The following is a 22,853-nucleotide window of genomic DNA, read 5'->3' on the forward strand; positions in this document are numbered from 1 at the left end:
TCTTGACCTGTACATGATGGGAATTGATGGGAAAAGTGGTTCGGGGCCATCTGGTCCTGGCCACGGCCAATCTGGCCGGTCCCGGAATCCGAAAAATAAAAATGATCAGATTTCAACTTGCGACACATCAATAGAAAGCTCTTGACCTGTACATGATGGGAATTGATAGCGGAAGTGGTTCGGGACCATCTGGTCCTGGCCACGGCCAATCTGGCCGGCCCCGGAATCCGAAAAATAAAAATGATCTGATTTCAACTTGCGACACATCAATAGAAAGCTCTTAACCTGTACATGATGGGAATTGATAGCGAAAGTGGTTCGGGGCCATCTGGGCCTGGCCACGGTCAATCTGGCCGGTCCCGGAATTCGAAAAATCAAAATAATCAGATTTTAACTTGCGACACATCAATTGAAAGCTCTTGAACTACGATGGGAATTGATAGAAAAAGTGGTTCGGGGCCATCTGGTCCTGGCCACGGCCAATCTGGCCAGTTCCGGAATCCGAAAAATCAAAATGATCAGATTTTAACTTGCGACACATGAATAGAAATGGAACAATGATTATATGGAAAGTTAAAATTGAAACATCAAATGTTTCATAACATGTTCATTGTGTTTTAATAAACTTTATATATTTTGGAAAATAATCATTTACTATTGCAAAACTTATCGAAAATTTCGCTTTTCAAATACACTTTTTTATATCCTTTTAGGTAAAACGTTTTCACGTAGGCAACGAAATTCAATTTCTTGAATTTTCGAATCAATGGTTGGTGCACATTTTAAACTTGGAAAAGGACGAAATTCGATATAATTATACATTCTTATTAATTTGGGAACCAGAAACTTTTTTCAAAGGGTAACAGCATTCTAAATTTGAGCGAAAAACACGTGGTCTGGCAGGCATTCTGCCTCAATTTTAATTTTAGTTAAAATTTGTGGGAAGTTAATAAAATACATTGAAACATTTATAGTCTTCCGAAAGTGCATACGAGTGTAAAAACGCTAAGCTGTAGTTTCATCAGACTTCGCAGGCAGGTTTAGCATATATTACCATGTATATATTAACCATGCAAAACTCAAGAGCTTTCTATTCATGTGTCGCAAGTTAAAATCTGGTCGTGGCCAGGACCAGATGGCCCCGAATAACTTTTCCTATCAATTCCCATCATGTACAGGTTAAGAGCTTTCTATTGATGTGTCGCAAGTTTAAATCATTTTGATTTTTCGGATTCAGGAACCGGCCAGATTGGCCGTGGCCAGGCCCAGATGGCCTCGAACCACTTTTCCTATCAATTCCCATCATGTACAGGTCAAGAGCTTTCAATTCGTGTGTCGCAAGTTCAAATCTGATCATTTGATTTTTCGGAATCCGGAACCGACCAGATTGGCCGTGGCCAGGACCAGATGGCTTCGAACCACTTTTCCTATCAATTCCCATCATTTGCAGGGCAAAAGCTTTCAATTGATGTGTCGCAAGTTAAAATCTGATCGTTCTGATTTTTCGGATTCCGGAACCGGCCAGATTGGCCGTGGCCAGGACCAGATGGCCCCGAACCACTTTTCCTATCAATTCCCATTATGTACAGGTCAAAAGCTTTCTAATCATGTGTCGCAAGTTTAAATCTGATCGTTCTGATTTTTCGGAATCCGGAACCGACCAGATTGGCCGTGGCCAGGACCAGATGGCTTCGAACCACTTTTCCTATCAATTCCCATCATTTGCAGGGCAAAAGCTTTCAATTGATGTGTCGCAAGTTAAAATCTGATCGTTCTGATTTTTCGGATTCCGGAACCGGCCAGATTGGCCGTGGCCAGGACCAGATGGCTCCGAACCACTTTTCCCATAAATTCCCATCATGTACAGAGCTTTCTATTGATGTGTCGCAAGTTAAAATCTGACCATTTTGACAGTCGGTTTCGTACTGATGAATGTCGCTCTAGGCATCCCTGCTTATTAGTAAGAAAATCATCATCTTTGACGAAATGATTATGATAGGATCGCTTCTGTTCGTCAGATGTACATTTTCCGATAAACTCTTTATACCCAGTTGTGCACTTTGAGATCCACATCTTGTGGTCAGCGCACACTACAAGAGAAATATGGTAAGAAGGAGAGCGTAAAGTCTGAACCAACACGGATAGTATTTAGATGGTGCTATTTTGAGATACTCGTAACTCGTTTCTCACAGAGGTCTGTTTGCAATTGTGAGAGGAGTATGTGAGTGTCGTCGACAGGCAACGATGTCAATGCATCGTAGACGAGGTTTGTATGTATTCAATTATCGCTAGAAGCGATTTTTTTCCATCGCTGCTCAAGACTTTAATCCAGAATTATTTTTTTATAAAGCACGTTTTGAAGTCTTCAACGAAGTTGTAAAAAAATTAAAATCTTAAAAACAAAAATAAACTTGAAAACGTCATTTGGGATTTTTTTTATTGTTCAAAAGTTTTAGTAGTTTCCTTGTACATGAAAAATCGTAAATTAGGTTTTAAAATTGTTTAAAAGTAACAACTACATCAACATATATTCAGCAGAAAATACCATTTTGTAGCCTTGTTTATTTTGCAACTTTCATTTGAAGACGCCAAACAAGGACATTCTTCACTTTAAGAGTAATGAAAGAAATAATGACATTATTTTATTTTGCACTGCAAACTAACAATTCTCGAACAACTACACTCACATATTTAGAAATCGTGTGTTAATAGCGTCAGAGCAAATTTACTTTTCGAGGCAGATGAAATTCATGCATATTTGACTTGAATTTGGACTGTGTATGTATGTATATTTTATGTTAAAAACTTTAGTTGAAACATTTCACGAAGTTCATATGAACATACAAACAAACAAATTTTTTTTCAATTTCTTTTATTTTTCTGTTTATAATTCAACGAAAACACATCGTAATCATTTTTAAAATATTGTTTATTATGTTCTTTTTATTTTTTGTTAATGTGGCGCTGGTAAAAAATGAAAGTTTTTCTGATAGGAAAAAAACAGGTAACATTCCAAAAAAAAACAGGGGCACAATAAAGTGTCCAGATCAGTACAGCTTCAAATAAGTCAAACTGAAGGCACACAAGATCGATTTAATAATGGGTATGGCCTCCTTCAGCCTTCAACACCTCCTGCAAGCGCTTCAGCATACTTTCAACAAGGTTGTGCAAGTGTTGTGGGTCGAGTTTTTCCCACGCATGCTCCAGGGCATCAAAATAAGTATTTTTATTAGTCACGCCAGTCTTATCAATCAGAGCATCGAGGATGGCCCACAGATTTTCGATGGGGTTCAGATTAGAACATTCAAAGGGGTTTGATGCGGCAGGAACGGAAAATGACTTCGTCAGATTGGCCGTATGCTTCGGATCGTTATCCTGCTGTAAAACGAAGCGCTCTTCGAGGCCCGTCTTGATGAGGGATACCTCGAGGTTTTCCCGCAGGATATTGCAATATGACTCAGCTGTCATGATTTCTTCAATTTTTACCAAATTGCCCACCCCACCCCAAGAAAAGCACCCCCACACCAACACGTTACCTCCTCCGTGCTTGACTGTTCCTTTGATATGGCGGTCTTGGAGCTCCTCACCCGACTTGCGCCACATATGATCCCGCTTCTTCCGGTTGAATAGCTCGAATTTGGAATCGTCGGCCCACAACAATGTTTTCCAGTACTCGAGCTGTTTATCATCGTGTTCCTATCTTGAACTTGAGCCGCTTAGCCTTGTTCACCTGGCTGATGAAAGGCCTTCTCACTGCGATCTTGCTATGGTACTTCTTTGCATGGATGCGGCGACGGACAGTACGACGCAATACCGAAAATTGGAGCTCTTCCTGTATCTGCCGGATCGTTATTATTGCGTTTTTCTTCACTTCAAGAATGATTTTCTTGTCCGTTCTGGCATCTGTCTTGGGCTTCAGTCCTCTTCCTGGGCGATCCATCTCCGATCCGAACGTTTTCATCTTCTTCATGATTTTTGATACCGCTGTCTTGCTGATTTCGTAGTGCTTGGCCACTTCCCGGTGCGTTTGATCGTTATTCACATCACGAACAACCAGTTTTCGGATAGACAACAGAATGGAACCAGAAATTTATGCGTTCTCTAAATTTTACAACTTATTCGAATGTAGACACCTGTTTGAATACTCCAGAGCCAAGCCAGTTGTTTATGAAACGTCAAAATACACAAAACAAACAAATTCGCAACATGCAACTTATCGAAATTATATTGATTTTTGATTGGACACTTTATTTTGCCCTTTTTTGGAATATTAACAGTTTTTTTCCTATCAGAAAAGCTTTCTCTTTTACCAGCGCAACATGAACAAAAAAAATGAAAAGAACATAATAAACAATATTTGAAAAATGATTATCTAGGATGTGTTTTCGTTGAATTTTAACCAGAAAAATAAAAGAAATGATAAAACAAATAATTTGGACACTTTATTTTGCCCCTCACTGTATGTACAGTTGCGTTATTATAATCGCCCAGAGCAGCACACAAACTTCCAACTTTAACTTTGACAGAACGCTATTTCTCTTACAGTTTATATTTTCTCATGTAACTTTCACACAAGCTAGATAAACATATAAACTCTTCATTCAATGAGTTTCGGACATGTTGAGGGCACTAGGAAGAGAAATTCAGCTGTTATAATAAAAGTAAGGAAAATTGAAATGGCCTCAAAAAATTAGCTGTTACTTTGTCAAATTTAACGTTTTCATCTCAAAATGATATTGTAAAAAAGTACATTCTAGAATGTGACCAACTTTGTTCTAAATCGATCACCGCGATCAAAAATCAAAGCGGATCGAATATGAGGTTGACCTCGGAGTAACAGGCGATTTCTTTTTTTTATGGTTGATGGAATCAATGTTTTGCGTTCTCTTCTTCGCAGTTGGAATTTTTTCATTCTCAAAATGCTTTCATGGGAATTTTAATTTGCAGATGATATTGATAGTTCGACTTGGCAAGTTTCTCCTATAGATTGTATCTATGGATGTAGGGAACCAGGGTTGTCAACATTTCCCGAAATTCAGGAAACCGTGACCAAATAAATCAGGCTTTATAAAATAGCCGAATTGAAAGTTATCGATCAATATGATATAATGAATTATGAGTTCTACACCTCTTTTTCTTGGTATTCATAATTCCGCTCAAGGATTCACTAAGCTGTAATTGCCTTTGTGCGTGCGTGTGTATTTGTTAGCTAACGTTTTTAAAGCTCAACTGGGCTTAACAATTTTTATTGACAGTGCAATCATTCATCATTTTGTGAATTTTTCCTCTAAACAACTTGATATAATATTAAATTAATTAAAATTAATTATTTCTTATAAATAACGGCTCTAGTTATGGCTCTAAAATAGGTGATTAAAACGAATCAGAAATGGGATTCAAACTCCAAATTTAATATTAAAGTTCATATTTTGCAAAACATTTATACTGAAACTGAAATGCATTTTAAATGTTCGATCAGATCTGAAATTAGAAACATAAAAATAAAATTAAGAATACAAATTAAGTTGATATTTTTACATAGAGTTGGCAACTTGTAATCTCGATAAAAACAGCTGATTTTATTGCACTTATGTTTTCAAAATAAAGTGAACAGTAAATTTAGGTGTTAGAGTAATCAGAAAAAACTTATATTAAAAAATAGTTAAAAAAACAGCTACCTTTAAAAATTCATCAAAAAGTATGTGTATCGTATTTTCTAGTGATGCCAAAATGTATAAAATTACGTCAATTTTTTAGCGCAAAACCAAAAACTGCTCTGCAGTGACTGAAAAAATTTCGGCGGTTAATGGATTGAAATGTACGGTTTTTGCAATTTTTGTGGCCATAATCTTAAAAAAAGACATCCTTATGTCCAACATAAAGCTTTTAAGCATCTTTCAACAATGTTTATCTTTGACCTTGAATATCACAAAAAAACAGTGACTGTAGCTGAACATTGTCTGAGTATCATATTTGAGTTACGCTACCAGGTTTAAAAAATTATAAATTTTGTACAAATTGTAAAATTATTCAGTTTGTACGATTGAGGAACAAAAGTGTTAAATTAACACTCTAGATTAAGCTTTCCAGATTGCCCGGTTTTATCCGGGTTTGCCCGGATATTTAAAACAAAATTTTGGAAAAGTCCGATTCAATAATACGAGTTTTTTTGCAAACAAATTTTAATATGCGTCAAAAACGAAATTTTTTGAAAATGTTTATGAAAATATTCATGAAAGGTTTTTCGGAAGCCTCAAATACGATTAAAAAACTGATGATTAGTTTGAAAAAAATATTCAGGTTTTTTTCTTGATTTTTGTTATAATTTTCCGTGAAAATTAAGAAGTCAAGCAAAATCAGGCTTATTTCCAAAAATCAGGAAAATATGGAGGTTTATCAGGTTATCAGGATGGACCTCGAAAAATCAGGCAAATCCTGAAAATCAGGCATGTTGGCAACCCTGTATGGAATCATACATCCATCCATAGGAATGAAATCGCATGTCACCTCGAAACCAACCTCATTATTCAAACCGCTTCAACTTTTGATCGCGTTGATCGATTGTGGCCAAATTTGGTTACATACTAGAATGTAGGTACTTTTTTTACATAATCTTACAAAATTTTGGGATGAAAACGGAAAATTTTACAAAGTTACAGCAATTTTGTGAGGCAATCACAATGTTCCCTACTTTTTCTATAACAACTGAATTTTTCTTCCTAGTGCCCGCAAAATGTTCGAAACTCATTGAATTGGGAGTTTATAAGTTTATCTAGCTTGTGTGAAAGTTTCGTGAAAAAGTATCAACTATGAGAGGAATGGCATACTTTCAAAGTTGGAGGTTTGTGCGCTACTCTGCGCGATTTCATTCATTCATTCATTTATGTTTTATTTCTGAAATTTATAATAGCATAACATAGATATGGTGACTACACACATCTTGCATTGGTTGAATCACTAGGAACAACTGATTATCAAAACCAGCAAAAGATGCCAACATAAAAATCGGGATTTATTCCTCATTTGAAATGTTGATTTTGAAGATTAGTTTTTGTAGGAAAGATCTGATACAGTAAAATAACTCTTTAGGTGCAGAGAACTCATACAACTCATAAAAATGTTTCAGAAGGAATGGAGAGGGAATCTTATTTGGCAAATATGATTGATAACAGGCATAATTAATGAAACATCAAACAATCTAGCCAAAGTCCCTCGTTGGCCAAGAGTGTTGAAGATGACGACACACACGCGATTTCTCCTCCTTTGCGGTGCGTTCTTTTCACATTTTTTCAATCGGAGCCCAATTCTTTCTCATGGTAGATTGATTCAACGTAACTTGGGAGACAATATATTCATAAAGCAATTTTTTGATGTTGGGTGACACATTAGCTAAGCTGCTCAAATCTTTTCACAAAAACTCCACAGGATAAGGTCACTTATCTATATCACTTTCACAAGAACAACGCCATCAATTCATAACGATTCACTCAAAATATCAAAATAATTAGCAAAGCGAAAAAAAATGCGTGCGATCTTCTTTAAATCTTGGAACTATTAATGCGTAACTTTTTTATGATTGGCTATCTATTTCACTTATAGTCAAATAAAGGGTGACAATAAAGTAGGTATGATCCTGTGAGTTTCATAGGCTAGTATTTTCTTAACCCTGAAGTTCCAAAAGCGAAAAAAAAAGTATTTTAAAAATGACAATGGTTGATTTTGCAGAATTGGCCAAGCTTCAAGCCTACTGAAGCTGTGAATCCATCTGCTGATCCTCCTTGACCAATTGGTGGTAGGGAAGTGGCTTGATTGTGAAAATCTTGGCATTGGTGGAAAAACCCTGTGAGGAGTTTCAGTAGCGAGCATCGTCAAAGACATGTTATTCTTAGTGAAAAATGTATGGAGGTCTACCGGACGTATTTTGAGCAATTCTTGTATTTTTTCGGTTCAACCTGATAGCCAAGATTGCACAGAATGTTACTATTGTTTGGTTGATTCAATTTGATTGGTTATAAAAAAGTTCTAATTTATTGAAGTATTCATAAAACGTAAGGGAACTCTATTGTTGCTCTGTGGCCGACTACCTAGGTACTACTAATTTAACATTAGTACCAATTAAAAATATTATCCTTGGATGAGCATAGATTTCAAAGAATAGATATCTAACGGAATTTTAAAATCACTTTGTTTGTTTGCTCTTCAACTTATTCCTAATAATAAATAAAATGAAAATGACTAATAATATTTAATTTTTTTTACTAAACTTATTTCCCTGAATTCAGACTTTTTTTTTAAATTGTTAAAAATTGTGTGGAATTGTGAGTTACCAAATCCCAACTGTCGTTGAGCTCTGTGCCGATGCTATTTTCGGACGATTGAAAAAAATCATCACAATTATTTTGACATGATAAAAGCAGTACCGTCAAACGGGGCATTATGCAAAAGCAGGGTTAGATGCAACATTTGTATACCACAACACTCATTCAATTTTTATTTCAATACGTTGTAATAAAGTTATCATTGAATGATAACAAATTATTGATGACATAGTTTTTAACATCGTGAAAGTGTATTTTTAAGTTTTGGATTCGCATATAAAATTAAAAAAATCGAGCAATACAGGTATAAATTTTTACATTTTTCGATGACGTAAAAAACTTTACCTAGTATGACGGATTGGCTTAATGATCAATAATCATCTACAAACTTTATGTTGTTTTCATTACCCTACACCAACACTGTTGGTGTATTAATTTTTATCGGACAATCACCAATTTTTTTTTTTAATAAATATTTTTATAATTCAGTAAGCTGTCTGGGGCAAAATGCTTCAAAATGCAAACCAGAACTAAATCTCATAAATCGCGTGTCCATATGCTGGGATATGATTGTTTTGCATTATGCGTTTTTTTACATTAAAATTTCATCCATCAAAGGATTTATTTTCATGGTTTAAGCTAATAAAATATTTTGTAGTGTTTTTTACTCCTAAATGTATGCAGCAATTTTTTCTCAAAAACATTTTTGTCAGAATAAATGTAAAATTTAATTTAAACCAGGGCCGTAGGAAGAACCGACTTCTGGGGGGGGGGGGGGGGGAGGGGGATGGGCGGGGGTTTTGGTGACTTATTTTTACCTATGATTTTTGGCCCAACAATGCACCAATACAAAAAAAAAATTAAAACAAATTACAGGGTGGCCACCCATCCGGGAAAAACGGGAAAAGCGGGAAAAAGACGGGATTTGAAATCCAACGGGAAAAAAGCGGGAAAAAGCCGGGAATTTTTTCGAAAAGTCGGGAATTTTTAGCTCAGAGGAAATCTGTTCAATGATGTTTAGTCGAAATAGGTCAAAACAAGTGGAAATAGATTGACAGTTGATCACCAGTCGCTTTCCAATTGATTTCGACCGATTTCTACCAGGTCGAAACGAATCCTCCTGCCGAACTGGATCGGTTTCGATTAGTTTGAACTTGCTTCATTGAACAACAAAATGATGTTCCCGAAGAGCTAGATTGCTAATCGAACAGAAATGGGAAAAAAGCTATTTGATTCCACACGGTATTGCTCTATATTTTTTGAATGAAGTTTTCAATTTACTACAGAATTGCAGCGAGTTCGTATTAGGATTTGACGAAACGTTAAATAAGATTGTGCATAAGCAAAAAATGGATATTAGTGTGCGCTTCTGGAATCAAAACACAAACCTAGTTGAAGCATGGTATATTTTACATTCTTATCGTCGACGCACTCGAATGACCTTCTCAATGGCGTGAAACTTTGTTTTTCGAAAAATCCTGATCTACTGAAACGAGTGATCCAGTATTCTATGGATGGTCCAGCAATTAATTGGAAAATGCTCAAGGAACTCTAGCGAGGTTCACGAACTTGTTTCGAATCCGGCGTACAAGATTCTTACCATTGTGAGCTGTGAAATTCACACTGTTCATAAAGCGTTCAAGAAGGGACTGAGGAAATGGAATGTAGATGAATTTTTGAGGACGTTCAAAAACGAAAGGACGTTCAAAAACATTCCACTAGGAAGGGCAGGTTATACTGCAGTAACGGGTTCAACTATATTACCGTTAAAATTTTGTGACGTTCGCTGAGATGAAAATGAACGCGTTGCAGAACGTGCTGCCAAAATGCTACCGTATCTCAAACAGTTTGTCGACGAGGTAAAAAAAAATCAAGAGAAGAAAAAGATTAAGGAAAACCATTCAAATTTTAAGCGAACTTTTCAATTGATTTCCCGGTCGAAGGTATTCGACATTGTTACTAAAGCTGTAGATGATAATTTGCTGGGACCAAAAACGAGTTTTTTTTTGTTACGGCCACTTCGACTGTTGAGTTCTTTTTACGCGAGTATCAGACAGCAGCACCGATGGTTCCGTTTCTCTTAGATGATTCTACCGGGCTTGTAAGAGATTGATGGAGAAAGTTGTAAAGCCTGAACGACTAAAATTAAAATCAAAAACACTTATTGGAATTGAACTCTATACTCTGACAGCTATAACGATAACAAAATAGTTAATCCAATATGCCCGCAATTCTCATTCGAGATATGTCGAGTCCTTAAAAACAAAAAAAAAATGGAGGAAAATCTGAAAAAAACTAGAGCTAAACGAAAGCGAGAGGCAGAAAAGGAGGATAAGGAACTGGAAGCAAAAAAATTGAAGGTGCTTTCCGACGCTCATAGAGAGACAAGCTTAATGGACAAAAAATTAAAACACTTAAAAATATATGAGATACAAATGAATTTGAAAAATGATAATCAAGCATATTTTAATTGATAAACTCTTTTTCGAATCGAGTTATATAGTTTTAAAAATTGAAAAAAATCCTGCTTATCAATCTAATGATTTTTAAGTTAATTGGTAAAAATGTCTGAAATAAAAACCATTTAAAGATCATTTACCACTAAATCCTTAATCGATTTTCGTTTATATGGTTTCAAAAATGAATATTCGGATTTTTGTTTGCTTTTCTGTTGTATAAAACCGGGAATTTCGTGAGACCATGCGGGGAAAAAACGGGAAAAATGCGGGAAATCAAAATTAGATTTTGAGTGGCCACCCTGAAATTATGTTTCTTACTATATGATTATTTATTTTCAAGTACTTTGACATTCAAAGTTTTCGTATTAAATCGTCCTAAAACTAAGAGGTGAGCAAAATTCGTTTCATCGATGTCTAAAATCTTTGAATTTGTTGAAAAGTCTGGTAGATCAAACTTAGTTGATTTGAGCATAAAACAAGCTTTTTTTTAGGAAAGTCTTCCATTTCTAAAAAAAACTTATTCTATACTCAAATCAAACAAGTTCAAACTAGACTTCAAATTCAAAGAATTTAACCTTTGATGATAATAAATCAAATTTTCAAAAATTTTAAAAGATAAAAATCATCAGATTTCGGGTCAAATTTTCTTGATGCAATCTTGAACCAAATTAATGATATTTGTATAAAGTTTGGTTTTAAAAAACTGCAATAGTATCACATTGCGAACCAAATACGAGATATCTCGTGTTTCCGCTAGCCGCTAGTATGCTCCATTAAAAAGCATAATTCATATGAGATAAATCTAATAATGAAACCTCATTTTACAAAATGGAATACAACACTTCCCGTTACTCAAAAATCTATATTAAATTAGCAGAATTTTGTCTATTGGCTTCTGAAACATAAAATGCCAAATTTTGGTGCCCTTAATGTGTGAAAAATGTCAAGCAATACAATAGGAAAATATAGAAATTTGTGCAGGATTTTCAGGTGATGATTTTTCTTTACCAGTAAATATTTCTTATAAAGAATCAATTCCATTCCTGTGGATAATTTTTCTGAATAAAAAATGTCTTGCGGATAAAATATAAAAAACACAAATTTTACCTTTTATTTGTGATTTTTAGCTAAATTATGTTTACAAACTAATTTTGTTTATAAAATTGAAATCTGGAAGTTGAATTGACAAGCAATCTTAACACATTAAGAATTGCCAAAAATCTATGACGAGAAACACCGAAATTCGGCATTCTATATCTCAGAAACCCCTGGATAGCATACTCAAAAATTGCGCTTTGAATTGGTATCCAAATTTCTATACGATATCTGAAGTGTTAAAAAAAACGATTATCGAATCTGATTCCAGATCAGAATTTCATGAGCCATTTTATAGAGCCCTCATTCATGAATCTATTATTAAAACTCTGTAGTTCAGGTTTAATTTAAATTCACTATTTAAATTACTTATTTTTTTTATCTTTATTGTGAATAAGATAAAAATATAAATTTACAAAGATCTGAATCTTACTTTCAAATTTTGGATTTCGAAGCTTTATTTTTTTGAATTTTGTGTAAGAATAAAGTTCAAGAACTTCGAATTTGAATATAAAAAAAACTATCTCTTTTTATATTCACAAAACTATTATAAAAATATTGAAAAAAAATTGATCTCGAAACACATGATTCAAATTGGATATGAAATGCCAAACCAAATTTGAACCAGTATTTCAAAGCAGCTTTTCATAACTAATTTCTTATGAATATTTGAACTGAAAATCAAGAATCTTGAACAGAATAAAGAATCCGAAATACGAAAATAGGAATACAATTTTGGTTATGGGAATTAGAAATCAGAACCTCCGAAATGGGTTTAATTTGACTCGAAATTTAATATTCAGACCTGAATTTCGATGACCATGTGAGAAATTTTTTTGAAAAACTGCAGCAGAATTTTGGTCTTGGGATGGGTTTTTGAGGTTTTGGCATTAGTTTTTAGTCTGGATTGTTACTCTTGATTAACCTTACTCCATTATCATAATTTGGTTCTGAATTCAAAATGTTGAGTTTAGAGTAGAATATCTTGCTTGCTGTTTTGAATCTTCATGAGGGGGTTTAACCCCTAAAATCCCCCCCGTTCCTACGGACATGATTCAAACATGTTGCATGTTGCCCCAGTTGACGGTATATAATGCAAATACAGACCATCACTTTTTTTTTAATCCGAGCAAGGCTAGATCTATTTTGGCAAAATGGTATGTGCGAAACATTGCATGTTGAGAAAAAAAGCTATGTATTGCAATAAAGAAAATAAAGTTTGATGGAACATAATGTTAACTATTTTTATTATTTTTATGAGGTTGTTGAATAACCTACGGATTTTTGGTTTCATTCGAAAAACACACCTAAGGGAATATAATTTTTTTTCGATGTAAAAATCTCTTTTTTTGTTCTCTTCACATTTCCTTGCACTTGAATGTAAGATGGGCAAACTCCCGTTTTTACAAATTTGTGGTTATTTTATTTTCATTTCGATCCCCATCAAATGGGATCACTGTGATATCTGCTATTTTGAAAGCTATCATCGATACGTGATTGATACCTGATTGTCTTGTGTATTCGCTAGGACACCTTTGTCCTCGCTGAGTCCGGAACGGCATGATATGGAGCGACCATTGCGATTTACCGACTCACCCCAGCACTATTTACCCTCGACGATGTCAACAACCAGTGGCCTGGGTTCGAACTATACGCCCTCCGGTCCGAGCTCATCGTTGAGCGGTGGATGTGTTGGAACTCAACCTCCCACGCCTTCGCCCCGACGGAAATCGAGCACAACTTCCTTCATCGATTACTGCGAACTGCCGGAAGAGGAGGAAGAAACCAAAGCCGGACTCTATGTGCCTGAATGCGGTGAATACGAAAATTTCCCGTTGCAACACTTTCAAAGCAATGCCCTAGTGTCGACGAGGGAAAATGCAGGATATTTTGGTAAGGCTCGTTGTTTGAAGATTTATGAGTTAGGTTACATGTTTATCATTAATTGATTTCGAGTGGAAAATAAATAACCGTTTTGTAGGAATCTGTTGTTAGAGATAAATTATGATGCATAAATTAATATCGTTCTCTGCAGGGTCTCATTATTTTCCATATCGGCCGGAAATAAACTTCGCATTCGAGCGTGATACTAAATCATACAGCGGAGAGCAGGTGTATGAGGACCATCATTACGACAGTGCGTCATATCACGATTATGCCTATGAAGGAGGGAATGTGAATTCTTTGAGATTCAGTGCTCCGCGTGTACCAACAATGGGTGTGAGTGCGACCGGCCATAGAAGGACACTGTCGAATGTATCAACTGGTGCTTCTGTAAATAGTATTCATCAAGGGTTTCAAAGCGACCACGATGTCGTTGTTTCAATGGTGGATGATGCTGTTTACAATATGAGTAATTTCTTTATTGGAAAAAATCAGAGTGCTGTTAAACTGCCCGAAACGTCTGGTTCCATTCCTAATCGCATTCGTGAATACGAAAATACTCCAAGCTATTTTAAAAGACAGTTTAGTTTAAATGCTGGGTATTCGGGTCATTTTTCAAACGAGTATATCAATATAACTAATCATGAACGGCCCGCTAGTCTGGGCTTAGATCATGGTGGTTTACCTCCTTCTTCTGGGGCTGGAACTCAGGTGAAGCTTAGATCTAGTTTGAAGAAATACAACTCACAGCAGCAACAACAGCATCATAACAAATACAGTACTGGCTCTAGTGGAAGTTGCGGGATACCTGTAGCTACCAATCCTACGCCACCGGATAGTCTCACCAGTGATGACAGCTCCTACTTGAGCGCAAAAGATAATTCGTCTTCGATGTCGTCACAAAGCAGGGTAAGATTCACTCCTGAACTACTGCTGGATATGGTACAACTGTCAGGGCAACCGGTAAAGGTACCATCGACTGACCATCTCGATTGCAATCTGCCCGTTGATCGTCGGCCTTCGAACGCAGCCACAGCATCTGGAACTCCAACTTCTCTGGGCAATGTGTCCTTAACATCGGCACGTCGATCTAACCCCAGTGAATCCGAACAATCCTAGCAGTACGTCAAAACCTATATGGTGTAACTTACATTTTACTTATTCCTTTTTTATTCTGTCCATGGTGCACCTTATGAATTGAGCACTTTTTACTGGAAGAATGAGATGTAAGATTATGTTCTAGATGATTTCTCAGCAGTTAAAGGTAAATAAAAAAAATAAGAACAGCATTCAATACTCAGTCAAAAGTTAAATACAAATACTATGACCAGGCGTGAAATACTCATTCGTGACCATTCAAGTGAGATTTTCAAATTACAGATGGAAAATTAGCTCAGTTTATAAGGATATCTAAAAAAATCTTTTATTATGATTCTAATTTCTTGTGAAATGATAAAAGATCTTTTAAGAAGTAAACAGGCATTTGGCACAGCCAACATTGCAACTTTGCTTTGTTATTTTATCATTTTTTCAACTGGTTTTGTTACTGTTGAAGAGAATGTATTATTTGTTTTTATTAAAAATTTATTTTAGAATCTATTGCTTCTAATAAGAGCTTAACCAGTGAAAATCTTATCTGTCGTGCGTAACCAGTGACCCGAAATGTGCACATTAAATTCTAGGGAAAGCTTCCAACACATAATGTCGAACCTCATCAGAGGTCATAAAAAATAACATTTTCCGGTGGGTGTAATGGTGCCTAGCGTAACATCTTTATTGTTGATTTTTTTCGCTCTGCACAGCTCCATGAATCAAACGATGGACTAAACCGACCCTATCGCTTCGCAATCAATACAAAACCGTGTTAACTTTTGAAAATTTATGAACCTTCGCAATCCTCCTTGGTTTTACTTTCCGGAATCAACCTAAGGTTGAAAAATTCATGGAATGGTATTGATCCCGGTACAGTATAATCGGAAAACCTCCGGACAACAGTCCAGTGGAAATCCGAGCTTGCTTCTTTTCAAACACCAAGATGGGGTCGGTTGGCAATTGAGAAAATACGTGGTCATCATAAATAAAGAACCGAAAGCAATCCTTCCGCGAAAAAGGTCAAATTCATACGGAACATTATAATGGCTGCTTTCCGCATACGTAAGCGTTGGGATGCATGAACCATATTCGTATATGTGTTTCTAGCGACATCATCGCCATCATCATCAACATCATCATCATCTTCGGTGTCGTTTCGACGGTGCTGGCCATTTTCACCCTCCCGGGGAAAAAATGCTACGAAACAAAAAACGGCTAACGGATATGGATTTGAACGTATGTTCCTATACCAACACGTATGTTTGGTGATTTTTCCAGTTTGCCGTAGCGTAAAGCGGGACTAAATCAACTGAAAGGGAAAAATATATTTAGAAGAAAAAAAAAACCATCAGACTCTGGCAACCGTAAAAATGCACGGATAACAGCACCGTCAAATTCATAAAATAACAAAAGAAAGTGAGCCACTAATCCGAGATTGTTCACGATGTGCATCAGGCGTGCAAGCAAGCAAGCAACCGAACTACCAAATACGAAAGGAGCCAGGAATGCATTTTCTTCCTGTACATATCTAGGACCAATAACAAAACGCGATCTGAAGGAAGGCGAACTAAATGCTGTTCTGGCAGTTTGCGTATTTAGTTAGAGGGTATCAGGGAAAAAAACAAGTTGGCTCATCACGTACGGGATTCATTCTAACTAGCATTGTTGAAAAAAAAAGTACATGCATACCTGGATAAAATCTGATAGTGCTAGAATTAATATGGAATTTAGTAAATACGAATTTTTCCACCTGATGAAAATTAACATGTTTGACAAAGTGGTTTGTGGCTTTTTCTACACTATTTTAGAAGATAGATCCAACTGAAGCTCTACTTATGTAGGTACCGTTATTGAAGGAAAGGGGAACTCACAATATTAGAAATCGATAAATAGCAACTTTGTTTTTGTTTTCAGCTTATGGAATTCTAATTGACTATTCCAGTACAATTTGTATTTTTTTAAATATTTGTTCATGCGTCCTTATTTAAATAAACATTAAAATATTAAAAAATCAATAAAAAGTTTCCTTACACATGTTAGCGTTTCTGTCCTATTTACTATTCTATTTCAGTAGGTAGTATTGAAACAGCATTCAGCTCTCGCATTGAGTAATTATTATTTATTATAGGCTTTATGACTTTATGGACCCCAAATTAGTTTTTTAAAATGGAAATTGTTTCCGGAGGCTCAAGTATGAAAAAACCACATTTGAAGCAATTGCCTAGTGTCTTCAGTTGAATTATTGGTGAAAATTTCTGGAACCCAATATTTAACTTGCAATGTGTATTTATGTGGCCAATCGATTTGAGATATTCATCGGACTCAGAAATATTCTAGTAAATGTACGAAATACTAATTGCACCACCCCATTTTTGCTACAGAATCAACTTTGTTTCTTTGAATTTACCATATTAGAAATGAATAACTATGCCAGGAACCATTCAAATATATTATTGCATTTTCAAGTGATTTTTAGGATTTCACAACGTTGTTTAGGTATGTAAGCATTCCAGATTACCCGGTTTTAAACGGGCGTGCCCGGATTTTCAAAGAGAAAAAATTGGGAAATACCTTGTTCGGTCCGGTTGCCCGGATATCGAGAAAAAAGCCCAGATTTTGCCCGGAATTTTACATTACTTTACCAAAATCCAAGCCTAAAACTAAAATTTATTTCACCAAGTTTATAATTTTTGCATAAAATAACAAATTGTTTTTAACTTATTTGAACGAAATAAATTCGCATACATTTTATTGTATTGTAATTGTATGATAAGATTTGAACGCTGCCGCTGATGTACCTTAGTGAAAAATCACTTTTCGTGTGTTTATTTTTCACCTTTTCTGTTGTCTTTTTATGGAAAATGCCTGAATTTTTGCCGGATTTGAGGTTAAAATTTAGAACCGTATGCCCGGATTTTGCCAGATTTAGGGTAAAAATACCCGATTTGGCCCGGCCCGGATACGTACAGAAAAAAAATACTTACAAAAGGTTTTTGTTCTAACTAATTTAGGGTACCATTGAAGTTAAAGGAAAATTTCGATTCACTTGTTCTCAAGTCGTTTTGTAAAATTAGGAGAGAAGCAGCCAACTTATATGCGCCTTTTATGCAAAATCCTGATTTTAACATCTATTTTATCAAATATTTGTAGAAAAACTGTATATACAAGAGCAGACATCTGTTTTCTATACATTGGAGTAATTTTTATGTTGAAAACGTCTTCAGTTTTCAAGAAAACGTTTTCAGTTTTCAAGAAAACGTTTTAATATACCTAGGGGAAAGTCGGGCAAGACGGACACCCTAAGGTAGAATCGCAATAGAAAACCAGATATTGCTATTTTCATCGCAGTTTTCGTGCAGATGGGCAGTTTAGGTTGTTTACTATCGCATTAACCACTGGAATTAGTAAATTTCCTTCATCAAGACTGTTTTTATAGCCATCTAAAAAATGCTTGCAAATTACACTTTTCAAAAATGGTCGGGTAAAACGGACACTGTTCAGAAAAGGTACATTTTGCCGCATTAATTGCTGTAAATGTAGATATTTTTTGTGAGTTAAGTATAAGAAAACGTGTTTAAACCAAAATGGAACCAACATGTCCGAGTCCAGAAGCGAAACAGTGTGGTTTTGGAATTCCGTATTTTATAGGCGGTTTCTTCACTGGAGATCCTGTTTTTACAGTTTTTATGACCTGTTTGAGATGTTGAGTGCTTTTCAACCGGCAATTGCTCTTGCCAAGGTCTTCTGGAGGCATATGGAGGATCAAACCGATGAGAAATTTAAAATACCTGGAGAAACTTATGTGTCCGTTTAACCCGACCTTGAGGTGTCCATCTTACCCGCCTTAGCAACATTTTTTCTAAACGATTCATGTTCAAGCCCTTTGACCGAAACTCGCCAATTTTCCTCCATATGGTTAAAAAGTAGCCTAATAAACACTCTTCCTTTGATAACGATTGACATTTTCGAAAATTTTGCGAGTTATGAACTATTTTTATGAGGAGAGAAAACATCAAATAATGGATTCTCAAAGTTTTTGTTTGTTTTGTTTACTATTATCGGACCTTGCTTGCTATAAATAAACAAAGGGTCTTGAAAGTGTTGATACACTCAGGCGAACATATTCCCATCATTAGAGTAGTGCCAAACATTGTAATTCTCGAAATATTGAAAGTGTCCGTTTTACCCGCTGTGTTCGTCTTACCCGACTTTCCCCTACCTAAATGTTGTCTAAATTGCCGGACCGCGAACCGTGAGGGCTAAATGCGCCTGTGGGGAAAGTCTGGTAAACCGGACACTTTCAATATTTCGAAAATGACAATGTTTGGCACAAATCTAATAATGGGAATATGTTTGCCTATGTTTATCAATACTTTCGAGATGTTTTATTATGTTAAACAAAAACTTTGAGGATACGCAATTTGTTGTATTTTTCTCTACTCAGAAAATACTCCATAACTCGCATCATTTTCGGTAATTTTAACCATTTTCAACGGTGGAATGATGATTAGGCTTCTTAATAAAAACCTGTAGGAAAACCGACGAATTACGGTAGACAGGCTTGAACAACAAAAGTTTTGAAAAAAAATATTGCTATGTCGGGTAAGACGGACACTTCAAGGTCGGGTAAAATGGACACATTAGTTTCTCCAGGTAATTCACGGGATAAATCGTCCAACCGGATAAAATCCCCGAAAAAAAATCCAGGTATTTTAATTTTTTTATTGGTTCGATCCTCCATTTGCCTTAAAAAGTCCTTTGCAAGAACAGTATCGTAAAGCATTCATAATCTTAAACAGGCGATAAGAACTGGTAAAAGTTGATCCCCGGTGAAAAAGCGCCTATAAAATGCGGAATTCCGAAAACCACGTTGTTTCGCAAGTGAATTCGGACCAGTTGGTTCCATTTTGGTTCAAAAACGTTGTCAAATGTTTAATTCACAAAAATATGTACTTGTACAACAAATTTTCCTCCAAAATCTACCTATTCTTCGCAGTGTCCGTATTACCCGACCATTTTTGAAAGGTGTAATTTGTTATCTAATTTGACTGCTATCCCGGATATTTCGGTATAAAAAATCTTACTCAAACATATGACATTCAGTTTTGGCTATGCTTCGCCTTCGCTATATTTCATTTCTCAATGAACCGATTTTTAGACTCAAATTTTAGTTTTTCCGTTAGTTTGACTATCATTTCCATAGAACATCACGGTGTGTTTCGTAGAAGGACTTAAAGAAAAAAAATACAGTAACGCTAATTTTTGCATGGGTAGAAAGTAGAGCTTCTTCCGGTTCATTTTCACCGAAAATTAAAATATTTTTTCGGTGACCCCCCATACAAAATATTTTTTTGAAAATTTTCTATTTGAAATCTTCAAAAAATAAATATATTTTTGGTTTTTTATAATTTCAGAGGAGCTAATTCTCTAAGTTTTAACTTTTAATACTTTTAAATTGAACTCAACAATGTCATTAAAAACTTTGAAAAATTTTCAAATTTTTTTTAAACTAGTTACAGAGCTGTTTAACATAAAAAATACTTAAAAAGTATCTTCGTATCCTAAATTTTTTTTAAAAAAATTGGCTGGCAAATCCTGTTAGTAGTCTGAGAGGGTCAATTTATCTGAAATTATTAGAATTGTCTAAAATAATATGAATCCATTTGAATCCATAATTTTTAGATTTTTTGTTTGTGGCAACACTGGAGAAAATTTTATTGAAAAAAGCTCAATGATTAAGAAAATTAGTAAACACTAGGAACCGCTCTAATTTTTTTATGATAACTCTTATCGTAATGCGATCAGGAGTAGAAACGTTTGCCTTAATTTAAGCTTTGAAAAAAATATAACGATAATGAATATTGGAAAGTTTACGATATGTTAAAAAACATCTTTGATGAGAAATCCGTTTTATACTTCTCCTGAGTTAAATGTCTCAAAATTTCAATCGCACTTCAGACTCAATGCAAATCGCTACAGCAGTTCAATCTAGCTTAAATTTTGCTTGTTTCTGTCTTTTGATACAATTTTCATTATAAGCCTGGAGTTTGCTTTAACCTTTTTATTTTCATTATTTTCTAGCCCAAGTTTTGTAACCCTGCTGCACTCTGTGAATCTTCCATTTTATTCAAAGAGCTAGCATTACTGTTAAGATTAAATAATCTTAGCTTCCACGATTTCCAACCCACTATATTATTTAAATCATCTCTTAAATTCATTGTTTTAAATAAAATTTTACAGTTTATTGGAAATAAATTTATTTAATGGATGAATCTAGTCTAAAACTGTGATAAATTTGGATTTTTTCTAAAAAAATGTATTTCAATCCTTTTGTCGATTTTACATGTACAAAAATTATCAGTATTGTTGCAAAAGTGAATTGCAGATTATCGATGGCAAACTAGCCTGCAGCGCGTCAGATTCATCATATTTTGTTCATGCCTCACTTATTTTAATTATTCTACTGTACACTGAAGGTCTCTTTTTTAATAAATAGAACCATAATGAAGCATTTATGTTACAGTAAAACAATCATAACTTCTACAATTGTATACCAATTATGGCAAAAAGTATAGAAATCATTGATTTGAATAAACCATAGAAATCCATAAAAACAAAAAAAAAATAAAACGCATAAATCAGGTCCAAAACTGTCGATAAAATAGAAATTTCTCTAGAAAAAAAAATAGTTTTTCATCGTTTTGTTGATCATGAATATGAAAATATCGGCAGTACTTCAATTCTTAAGTAAAAATGAAGTTCAAATGATTAATAGAAAATTTATTCACCATCAATATGTGAAAAAGAAATTTAAAATAGATGTTATGTAGCGGAAGATAAGCAGATTTCAGTGCAAGTACTTTAACTTTTAACAATATTTTATTGAAAACTGGTCTTCTTAGATATGTTTAAACCTAATATTTATCTATAAATTTATTTTAAAAATGCCGTAAACGAGTGACATCATCAAAAATTAAATTTGTTTTCAAAAGTGCATACCCATATGCACCAGAGCCTGCAAATGTTGTGGAAATATTGCAATGAACAATTTTGAAAAAAAAAAAAAATATTTTTAGTATTTTGTTGGAAACCAATCAAATGGCAAAAGCTTAAATGCCTATCACTGCATTGGTTTACCTTTTCGGAATGGGTTATTATATTTCTAACACCGTATCAGGCTTCTATTTACTTTATTTCCATGTCGTTTAAACATTATTAGGATATTGCATTCTCGAAAAATCTAGGCGGTGGCCATAGGCCATAGGTGGTGTCCGGCCATAGACGGGTTCCCCCTATAAGCGGTTGTACCTCATTCATCAGAATGAGAAATCCCCAGAATTTCAATCACCAGAAAACCACTTTCCCAGAATTCTTTTATCCTGAATGAACCATTTCTCAGAAAATTTTTCGCCAAAATAAACCATTTCCCACAAAACTTTTCACCAGAATTAACCATTTTCCAGAATTATTTTCGCCTGTAAAGAGCGAACACGAAATTATTGCGACACATTCAACAGGGCATAACTTTTTTACCATTGGGTAAAAATCAACCAAATTTTGCACACTTTCTCATTTATGAGTATTGTTTACATGCTGTCAAACTCTGAGTCGTGTTTTTCGATTCAACGAAAATGGAGGTGAACTAACGCAAGTCGAGAAAACAAATTCTTTCCTAACACCTGGAATTTTCCGACCTGTCGCACCGGCAGTTGGGAAAAATATTGAACATTCACCATTCAACCGTCTTAAGAGTGTTGGAGCAGTTTAAGGAGCTGGAAGAAAAACCGGGAGGTGAAGCGGATGATTACAGCAAATCCCAACGTCTCAAGCCGTGATTTGGCTAAAAAGATCGGCATGTCACAGAGCTACGTCCAGAATGCAAAGAAAAGAGCTGGACTATATACATAGAAGGTAGAGACCTTCTTAAATCGCGATGAGTGGCAACTGGCAACAATCGACGGCTAAAACTCGGGCACGGAAGCTCTACGAGAAGATGCTGACAAAA

General features: G+C 35.1%; 1 protein-coding gene across 3 annotated transcripts in view; it reads left to right on the forward strand.

Annotated features, from left to right (window-relative positions):
* Positions 1-22,324, forward strand: part of LOC129758751 (mitogen-activated protein kinase kinase kinase 11-like) — a 68,736-nt gene extending 46,412 nt beyond the window's left edge. For all 3 annotated transcript variants that reach the window (XM_055756354.1, XM_055756356.1, XM_055756355.1), the window contains 2 exons: positions 13,401-13,765; positions 13,908-22,324. In XM_055756354.1, coding sequence (XP_055612329.1) covers positions 13,401-13,765; positions 13,908-14,875 — 1,333 coding nt within the window. In that variant the 3' untranslated portion in view covers positions 14,876-22,324. The remainder of the gene's footprint in view (positions 1-13,400; positions 13,766-13,907) is intronic.
* The last annotated feature ends 529 nt before the right edge of the window (positions 22,325-22,853 follow it).

Source organism: Uranotaenia lowii, chromosome 3 (assembly GCF_029784155.1).
Source record: "Uranotaenia lowii strain MFRU-FL chromosome 3, ASM2978415v1, whole genome shotgun sequence".
Taxonomy (NCBI): Eukaryota; Metazoa; Arthropoda; class Insecta; order Diptera; family Culicidae; genus Uranotaenia; species Uranotaenia lowii.